The sequence below is a fragment of the Poecilia formosa genome, unplaced genomic scaffold (genome assembly GCF_000485575.1).
Source record: "Poecilia formosa unplaced genomic scaffold, Poecilia_formosa-5.1.2 Scaffold602, whole genome shotgun sequence".
Taxonomy (NCBI): domain Eukaryota; kingdom Metazoa; phylum Chordata; class Actinopteri; order Cyprinodontiformes; family Poeciliidae; genus Poecilia; species Poecilia formosa.
Window position 1 is genome coordinate 93,355 of NW_006800541.1, and position 9,589 is coordinate 102,943.

General features: G+C 43.0%; 1 protein-coding gene across 1 annotated transcript in view; it reads right to left on the reverse strand.

Annotated features, from left to right (window-relative positions):
- LOC103130056 (phospholipase D1-like) overlaps positions 1–9,589 on the reverse strand; it is a 32,696-nt gene that overhangs the window by 2,634 nt on the left and 20,473 nt on the right. Inside the window, exons 5-19 of the mRNA XM_016665624.1 lie at positions 8,949–9,061; positions 8,441–8,522; positions 7,897–8,007; positions 7,645–7,827; positions 7,233–7,440; positions 5,738–5,926; positions 4,387–4,515; positions 4,190–4,308; positions 3,925–4,038; positions 3,653–3,763; positions 3,160–3,248; positions 1,585–1,698; positions 1,452–1,501; positions 803–937; positions 576–729 (exon numbers count right to left, since the gene is read on the reverse strand). Of these exons, the coding sequence (XP_016521110.1) occupies positions 576–729; positions 803–937; positions 1,452–1,501; positions 1,585–1,698; positions 3,160–3,248; positions 3,653–3,763; positions 3,925–4,038; positions 4,190–4,308; positions 4,387–4,515; positions 5,738–5,926; positions 7,233–7,440; positions 7,645–7,827; positions 7,897–8,007; positions 8,441–8,522; positions 8,949–9,061 (1,901 nt within the window). The remainder of the gene's footprint in view (positions 1–575; positions 730–802; positions 938–1,451; positions 1,502–1,584; positions 1,699–3,159; positions 3,249–3,652; positions 3,764–3,924; positions 4,039–4,189; positions 4,309–4,386; positions 4,516–5,737; positions 5,927–7,232; positions 7,441–7,644; positions 7,828–7,896; positions 8,008–8,440; positions 8,523–8,948; positions 9,062–9,589) is intronic.

A 9,589-nucleotide genomic window follows, 5' to 3' on the forward strand; every position in this document is an offset into this window, starting at 1 on the left:
CCATCAGACAGGAAGTTCAGACATGGAGGAGCATCATCAGACAGGAAGTTCAGACATGGAGGAGCACCATCAGACAGGAAGTTCAGACATGGAGGAGCACCAACAGACAGGAAGTTCAGACATGGAGGAGCATCATCAGACAGGAAGTTCAGACATGGAGGAGCATCATCAGACAGGAAGTTCAGACATGGAGGAGTATCTTCAGACAGGAAGTTCAGACATGGAGGAGCATCATCAGACAGGAAGTCAACGTGAGATTATGGACATAGCAGAGTAAAGTAAAAAAAATTACAAAAATAGTTTTAAATAGCTAATCTGAGCAGCTCAGTTTGTGTTTCTTTCTTCAGTCTTTTCCTGAATTATTTCAAAGTTCTGCTATTGAAAATTTAAGGAAACTAATCTCACCTGGTCGGACCCTAATCCTCTAAATTTAGAAAATAAACAGAGAACAGGATCATGGAGTGAATATTTCTTCTCTGAATAATTGGCGCATTGTGAAGCTGAACTGTGGAAGTTGAGACAGAATGAAAAACTGATCGTTGTGGTTTTCAGTTTTTCCCCAGAAATGTTCGTACCTGAAGCACTCGAGGCGCAGCTGCAGGGCGAACTTCCCGGCGCGGTACGGCTGCCCGTCCATGACAGCGTCCACCGTCTCCGAGTCCTCCACGATGACGGCCACCTCGCTGTCCCGCTTCCCCAGCATGCTGCGGTCGTTGATGTTGGCGGAACCTGCAGACAAACCGGATCCGGCTGAGTTTGGCGCCTCCTGTGAGGCGGCGGCGCCCGCCAGCCGAGGCCTCACCGATGATGACAGTGTTGTCGTCGGCGATCAGCATCTTGCTGTGGACGTAGATGAGCTCGGTGACCAGCGTCCCCTCCAGGTCGGCGTGCGTCCGCAGGCCGGTGAACGAGATGTAGTTCATCCACTGATCCCCCACTGCAGACAGACAGACCCGAGTCAAACTGGACCCGCCACCAGGTCAGACGGAACATCAGAATATTTGCGCAGCAAAGATTTTTGTTTGTGCAGATTTTTCTTTGAAGGTCTTAATAAAAGGTTAAAGGTCAAAAGGTCAAGCTGCCCCCAACATCACTCAGACCAAATTGGTGTCAAATTTTAAAACGTTTGTGCAGCAAAATTTTTTGTTTGTGCTACTTTTACTCTGCGCAGTTAATATTTATATTTGTGCCGCCATCATTTTAACATTAATAAAAATGTTTCCAGAGGTCAGAGGTCATCTCCTCACATTTACAAAATCTAAAGTTTGTTGTCAATCAACTCCGTTGGTGCAGCTGTTTCTGCTTTGGAGATATTGAGGATGACCTCTGACCCCTGCAAACTTCTTTGTTAATATCTTTAAAATATGGCAGCATCCCTGGGGTCGAACCAAACGGCGTCAGATTCTCATTATGACCCTAAACGCGGCGCAGGTCAGAGGTCGGCGCCTTACTCTCGGCTCTCAGCTGGGAAATGATGGAGTGCTCTCCTTTGTTCATCGTCCTGCAGACAGAAAGCAGCAGAGATGAGGATGATGATGGTGACGATGGCGGAGCAGCAGGTGGACCCGCCAGGCGCCGCCTCACCTGTAGTTGAAGTGCATCACCGCCTGGATGGCGCTGCCGCCCCCCGTGTTGATGTCGCCCTCGAAGCCCGGCAGCAGAGGCGTCACCACGTAGACGCGGTACTTTGTTCCCTCCCTGCAGCGACAACGTTACCAACACTGAGAGCGCCATCTTGGTTTTATTACATCATTTCCTGCATTTATCGTGATACATTAATAATTTTATTGTCACAATAAATTCCTATTAATGATGTTTAAATCCCCCAAACTGTCTTAATTGTCAGAATTGGTAGATTATTCAATAAAAGCAACAAATATAAGAATATTTAGTTGCTGTGTGCAGTTAGTGAAACAAATCATAATTATTGATGTGTGTTTTACAAAGGGAAAGTTTTTCAAAGGAATTATTTGTGTTTGTGGAAGCATAAAAACGTACAAAATGTGAATTTTGGGTAACAGATTCCCTGTAAGTCGCCCTCCCTACCAGATTCATCAGGGTATCTGCAGGTTTTACCAAGTCCAGTTTAAGACTTTAAACTGTAATTTAAGACAGAGAAGACTATAAATATGTTTAAAGGGAAAAGTTGGAGGATCCGGCTGTAAGCAATCCAGCATTGCTCAACCTGCCACGTTTCTGGAGTTTGTGGTTCTTTGTGGTTCTCATGGAGACGCAGCGCTCAGCCTGAGCAGAAAGTTTAATTTAACTGAAACTTTTCCCTTTTAAAACTCAGATGATAATAAATAAAATTAAAACAGAATCAAACCCCAAACCCTACAATTAAATATAAATAACCTGGATGAATAAGAGAACAAAGAGATGAAGTCTGCTGAAGTGGGTGAACTGGGAGTCGTTGTAAAACCCAGAGGAAGTAACATTCAGGCTGAACTGCAGCTTCCCGTCATCCGTCCATCTTCACAGTTTTTTTTCTGAGCTTTTATTGCAGCAACATTATCAGCTGCTGGTTCTGCTTCCCTCTATGAAAACACCTGGTTCAGACATCAGGTTGAGACAGAGCCGGGCTCTGATTGGTCAAACCTCCAATGTCTAACAGAAATCATCAAAAACAGCGGTGTTCAAAGTGAGGTGTGGGGGCCATTTGTGGCCCCTGGAATGACTTATTGTGGTCTCCAACTGGAATTCAAGAACGATTCTAACTTCATAAATGATGAAATTTCGTTATTGTTTAAATTCCTGGATATTTATATTGCCATTAATTGTCATGTTCCTAATGTGCATTGTCCTAATCAAATAAATTAAAATATTTCTTGCCTGATTTGAAATGAATAAGTAAATAAAAATAATCAGATCATTTTCTGTAGCTTTATGAAGCTGAAAATAGAAACTGAAGAGATTAAAACACCTGATCAACACTTTCATCACTCTGACGCCTTTAATTTCTACTCTGCACTGTTAAAACACTGACGCCTGAAAATAACCCAGCAGAGTGTGTGTGTGTGTGTGTGTGTGTGCCACTGTGTTTCCTTCACCAGGATGTGAAACAGTGACGCTCTGAGCGTCAGCGGTGCTTTAAGCCAGAACACACAGCAGCAACATGTCTGTGTGTGAATCGGGTCATAAAGGGTCATGACCTCTGACCTGTAAGCCTTTTTAATGCGCTCTGCTATCGTGTCGCCGATCTTGTTGTAAACCAGCTTGTTTTCTGCGCAGCTGATGAAAAACTGATTCTGGAGGAACAGAAAAGGGAAACGGATCAGAAAACGTTCAGATCATCACAACCTGCATCGTTTATCAGAAATAATAAAGAAAAGACAGAATTTAAAAGTAAGAATCCACTGCAGGGTTAATCTGAGTTAAACACACAACTCTCCACTAGCTTTAGCATCACAGTCATTAGAAATGTACCTTTATGACCAATCATAAAGGTACAGTTTCTTCCAGTGTTTGGTGGAAAGACAGAAACGATAAATCCTGTATTAATTTATCGTGTGATTAATTGATTTATAGCTTAATCTACATTGAAACCCAGATTATGAAATCGTGACACCTGGAAGTTAAAAACCTGCCAACAGATTTCTGCCATGAATCAGGATCTTTAAAAGCTGCTGCAGTGATGAATGTCGGCGGATACCTCGATGTAAATGAAGTGCTGGCTGTTCTCGATGGCGTGGACGTACGCGTTGTGGATGGACTCCTCGTCGAATTTGATGCCGGCTGACCAGTCTGAGGCCGAGCGAAGGATCTGAGGAGAGAGAGATTTACTGTAAGCTCATTTTTTACAGTTAGCATGAAACAAGAGGAAAAACAACCAGTAACTGTAATCATTAATGTCTAGGCCACTGTACACGTTTAATGAAACAAAATCAACTTAATGACATCACATCATAAAAACTGCATGCTAACCTGAACTTTAGCGGTGGTGCAGTTGGGGACTTGGTATCGAAGCTCCCCGGCCGTCAGGTGCGACTTGGGCAGCAGGTATGGAAACGACAGAGAGCGATACTTTGGCTTCACCAGCTGGCAAAGAGGAGAAACCAGGACCATAAAGACAAATACAGCACGGCTGCATCCAAATGTTTTTAAATTTAGCATCAAAGTCAATGACATTAAAACTCTCTTGCTCTCAGTCTGCTATTTTATTGTCAATGCTAATGCTAACAGCGCTAACCTTGGTGAAGTTCCACCGCTGGATGAAATGTCGAGCCACGTCTCGCGCCGCCTTCCCATGGACGACTGATGCGATGTCGTGCCAAGGCATTCTGGGAGTTTTATGTCTGTCTATGAAATCTAAAACGGACGGAAATGGGAAAATAAGTGAAATGTAGAAGATGAATCCTGTTGGAACGGAGATCAGAGGAAGCGAACCATCGAACGGTTTGTCCAGCTGAATCCAGTCCTTGTGCACAAAGTTGCAGTAATCCTTCCCGTGCCAGAACCTGGTGTCTCCGAACAGATCCCCGACGCCCGTATGGAGACTTCGCACAGAGCGGCTCCCTGAAACAGAGACACACGGACATTTAACCAACAGGTCTGTCTGCCAGAAACAATAAAAAATACAAACTCGCCTGATGGTTCATTAGCTTTTTCAGAAACAAGCGTAAAGAAAAAACTAAACCATTCAAAAGCAACTTATGAGTTATTCTGTCTGTGTGCAAATAAAACAAACATCAAACCAGAAAAACCAACTTCAAAAACTCCAAGCCTGGAAATTTCATGTTCCAGAATATTGAATTTCTAAGATGGTGAAGTTCTGCGAAAACAAATATTAGGCAGAAAAACAAACAACAAAAGACTAAATGTTGATTTAAAATCCGGTTTCACAATGAAAATTACATTAGAAATTAGCAGAAATGTAATAAACTAAACTCCGTTTGTCCCTGGTGACTAAAGCTTGTAATCGTCTTCATGTTCAGAGTTTCTGCAGCGAGAAAAATGATGTCTGGACAAACGATTCAGCAGGAACATGAAACAGAAGATGGAAGGGAAAACATCACAAAAATCAAACATGCAAAAGCCAACAAACCTGAATGTTTTACCTAATAATGACTTCATGTACGAGACGCACAGTTGTAAAAATAAACCTTTTGTTTTTGGCAGAGGGAAAATAAAACAGAGGTGGGACTCGAGTCACATGACTTGGACTCGAGTCAAACTCGAGTCATTAAAATCAAGACTTGAGACTTGACCGTCTTTACTTGAGACTTGACTCGGACTTGAGGACAAGTCCGAGTCAAGCATAACCTGTGTGAATCTCAAGAATAAATAAACTTCGATAGCAATTTGACCATTCAGAGCGCTTTACACTACTACTTACTTACTTACTTACTACTTAACTTTTTCTTATTGGTACTGATAAACTAACAGGTTATTAGGAACTTTTTATATGGTTGATCTTCCACATCTGTATTTGTTCCAGGTGAACCAGTAAAAATAATTTCTAACATCTTCAGCTGAGAACAGAGGTGGCAAAAAAATAGAATCAAGTAAAAGTAAAAAATATCCGTTCAAGAAATGACTCAAGTAAAAAAGTATTTGGTAAAAAGTCGACTCAAGTACTGAGGAACAGATCAGATTACCAATCATTTACATACATAAACTATAAAATTATAATGTTGAATTCACTCCATTATAATTTTATTTACCTGAAAAAGAGACAAACAGTTTCTGTGACGTCATAAAAACCACCACAGACTCTCTGTTTTTATAAACAAAGATCAACCTTTGACCCAGAGGACCAAAGGTTGTCGAGTAAAGGTCAAATCCACAGCAGTGCATGCTGGGAAACGGGTCAGGTGGCCGTGGTGCCGGGACTCACCGGCCTGGGCGAGCGGCGGCGCCGCCGCCCGCAGCTCCAGCAGCCGGCCGGGAATCAGAGTCTGTTGGCTGTTGATGCTGGACGACCAACCTGAACAGACCGGCCGCAGCCGCAACGTCAGCAACCAGCAACCAGCAACGCAACGCAGCAACATCCTACCAACTCTATATTCCTACATCAGTGGAGCCCAAACTTTTTATCCTTTGGGCCAAAAACATTTCAGTTTTTAATTGAAACTGAAACATTTATTTTTTAAGACATTTGTGTCTTTATTGAATATCTCATCTATAAAAATCTCAAATTAATCGTGAATTCACTCCTGTGGACCAAACAAAATCATCCAGAGAGCCAAAAATGGCCCTCGGACCTCACATTAGACAACCATTCCTCTGAAATGGTCGGGTACCGATCTTTTTATTTTATTTACCTGATTTGGGGGGGAAAGTCCAAAAAAACATTTCTGAAAGACTTAAGTCTAGAAAATGACTAAAACCTTTTTTTATTAAAAAGTTATGAGTTTATTTAGTTCAACGGAAAAAATGAATAAAATGGATCAAATGTTTTAGTTAAACAAAAATAATTCATCAGTTCTAAAACTTAAACTAAATCTTAAACTTTTCTCACATTAAAGTTTTCCAGCACTTTGGAGATAAAAGCAATAAAAATGAAAAAAAGGTTTTAATTCACCCTCACATGATATAATTTATTATTATTAATTTATTACTGACATTAAAAATGTCTACACTTTAGGTCAGTGGTCCCCCAACTTTTTCCTGTGAGGGCCACATAACTTCTCCCTTCTCTGGTGGGGGGCCGGAGATTGTTTAGGGGGGGGCCCCTGTGTTTCTACCCAGAAAGCACAGGGGCAAAACCCATGAGTGAAACGGTCACTGGGACTGACTAGTTTATATTCCACTGAGGGAAAGTAACTTTAACATATTAATTTCTCATATATTAACATAAAGGCTCGTTTTGAAGTATAAGCTGCTACTTACAGGCATCGCTTCCTGGAATGCGGCGTTCATAACAGACACGCGTTCATCTGCTCTACCGCTAGCAGCCGTACTGATTAAATAACATAAAAGTCAAGCAGTTCCCTAAAAGTCCAACAGATGGCAGCAATGCGCCCCACAGTTTACAGGACACACTTCCTGCTAAAGAGCCCCCTGGTGGTTGAAGAAAAATCCACATATAAACCGGAAAATACAATAAATGATAAAAAAATCTGAATGCTCTCTGGTATTGTTCAGGGGGCCGGACCAAATGTGGAGGCCCGCGGGCCGTAGTTTGGGGACCCCTGCTTTAGGTGAACTGAAATATATACTTTATATATATACTGGAGTGGATCTGAGTGGATCTAAATGGATCTGAGTGGATCTGCGTGTTTCGGACTCACTCTCCTCCTCCTCCTCCTCCAGGTCGCTGTCGCTGTCGGCGCGCGCCAGCCCGTGTTTCTGCAGGTGCTTCTTGATGCTCATCCTCGTCCTCCTCATCCTCCCCTGACTCTTCAGCTTGGGCTGATCTCCAGAGTCCATCACTGAGAAAACCTTGTTCTGGCCGCCGCCACCGGAGGGCGCCGCTGAGCTGGAGGCCGCGGCTGCAGCCTGAAACCCGCAGAAGAAGAAAGTTTAAACAGATTTAAAAACGCAACGTATGCAGGGACGTAACAGGACAACATTCAGGTAATATGAAGGTAATAATGACATTATTAAAGTTCAATAAACTTTAATTTCTAACATTTAACACTGGAAGTGGAAGATGTTTTAAATATCCAAATTATCTATAACTGATGGATGATTTCTCCTGACCTGCTCCAGGTGCGACAGCGTCACGCTGCCGATGTCGGTGAGCCGATGCTCGCGGTCGTCCCAGCGGCCGTACGCCAGGTCGATGCCGCCCACGAACGCCACCGACTGGTCGATCACCACGATCTTCTCGTGATGCGCCCACAGGTAGACGGCGGAGGAGACGTGGTCGGGGTGCCGCATCACCTGGGGACAGACGCAGCGTCAGACAGGAAGCGACGGCGCGGCGGTGACCTCTGCAGGAAGTGGTCGGACCTTGATGTTGGGGTGGAGGCGCAGCAGCGTCCGCTTGCTGTAGCCAGAGTTGATTCCCAGAGCCAGCTCCACCTCCTTGTAGAGCATCACGAAGATCCGAACGCCTTGTTGCTGCAACGGTTCAAACTGTGTCAAACTGGAGGCCCGGGGCCACATGCGGCCCGCCACGGCGCCTTCAGAGGGACGCATCGTCACAACCTCCCAGATCAAACTTTATTTTACCAAATCAAGTTGCATCAATCAGGTCCTCTAGTTTTTTGCAGAAATTTATTCAAAATCAACAAACTGAGATTCTGAGTGGAATATAATCCTGAAAACAATCATGAACTCCTGGAAGAACTGATCGGATTTAAAAGATGTTCAACATTATTTAATTTTAAGTTAACTTATCGAATGCAGAGCAGCTGTTTGTTAATATTTTATCAGGTTTTATTGATACATTCTGGAACAACTGAAGCTGCTCCGCTGCTCTGAGCGCCGGCCGGTTTGCTTCCCGTTTCCGGGTCCAGATGATCGGTTTGGACTGAAAGAGTTTGTCGCTCACCGCTTTGCGCTTCAGGATGCAGTCGAGACGCCATCGGTTCCCCTCGACGACCGGTCGCTTCAGGAAGATCTCTGGACTCAACCTGCAGCACGAAGCAGGAGGCTGAATGCAGTTCTTCACGTTTTCAGACTTTCTGCTCTTCCTGATTCTACACATCATTCTAATGATAATTATAATAAATGAAAAAACTACAAACCAAAGGTGGAAGCAATAATGCATAAAAGATAAAAAATTGAAGGAATTTTTATTAAAAAAAATGTAAAGAAATCATTAGAATACAAAATAAAAATATTTAACCAAAGCAGAAAATTTGATGAGGTAAATTCAGCAGCCGCGGCGTTTTTCTCTCCGTTAACGATAATCTGAACTTGGACCCGGCCGGGCAGAACCCTGAACCCGATCCGTCTGGAAACCTCCTGAACTCACTCAACTCTGACAGCAACGCAGCTCAGCAGGAGGAAGACCTGCTGACCAGAGTCTTCCTCACCAGTCAGTGATGAAGACTCACCACCAGTCAGTGATGAAGATCTCCTCCTTGGCCTCCTCCAGAGCGTCCGCCACGTCCTCCATGTAGGTTTTTCCGTTCACATACCTGCAGGATACGAAGCAAACCTTCAGATGATGATGTCACTGCTTTGTCAGCTTCTGATTGGCTCATTCAGAATCGATGAGGAACCCCAGTGAGCGAGTTTTAAGGTGGAGAGAGAGTCATTACGCCCAGATAAATCAGGCCTGTTGGGCTGAAAGGCCAATCAGGAAGGAAGAAGCCATTAATCCGACGAAGCTACACTGAAAAAAATCAAAACCAGGAATTTGTGTTTTAGGGACATTGTAGATATAAATTAATAAATACAAGGAGTAATTTTCCACCAGAGAAACTGTAAAAAATAGACTTCTAGAAAAAACTAAAATTACACTTTGAAAAGTTAAAAAGTTGCTAGAAAAAACAGCTCAGAAATTGTCTGGAAAAAACAAGAAAACTGCTGAGTCCCAAAAGTTGAACATTTTTGGCTTTTTAAAAAGAAATATTAGAGTCATTGTAGATAGAATAAAGAAGAATAAATTTCTACCAAAGCCCCCGAAAATTTCTAAAAAAAAACAAGGAAATGTTTGAAAAGTCAAAGAAATTACTAGAAAAACCCTAAAACT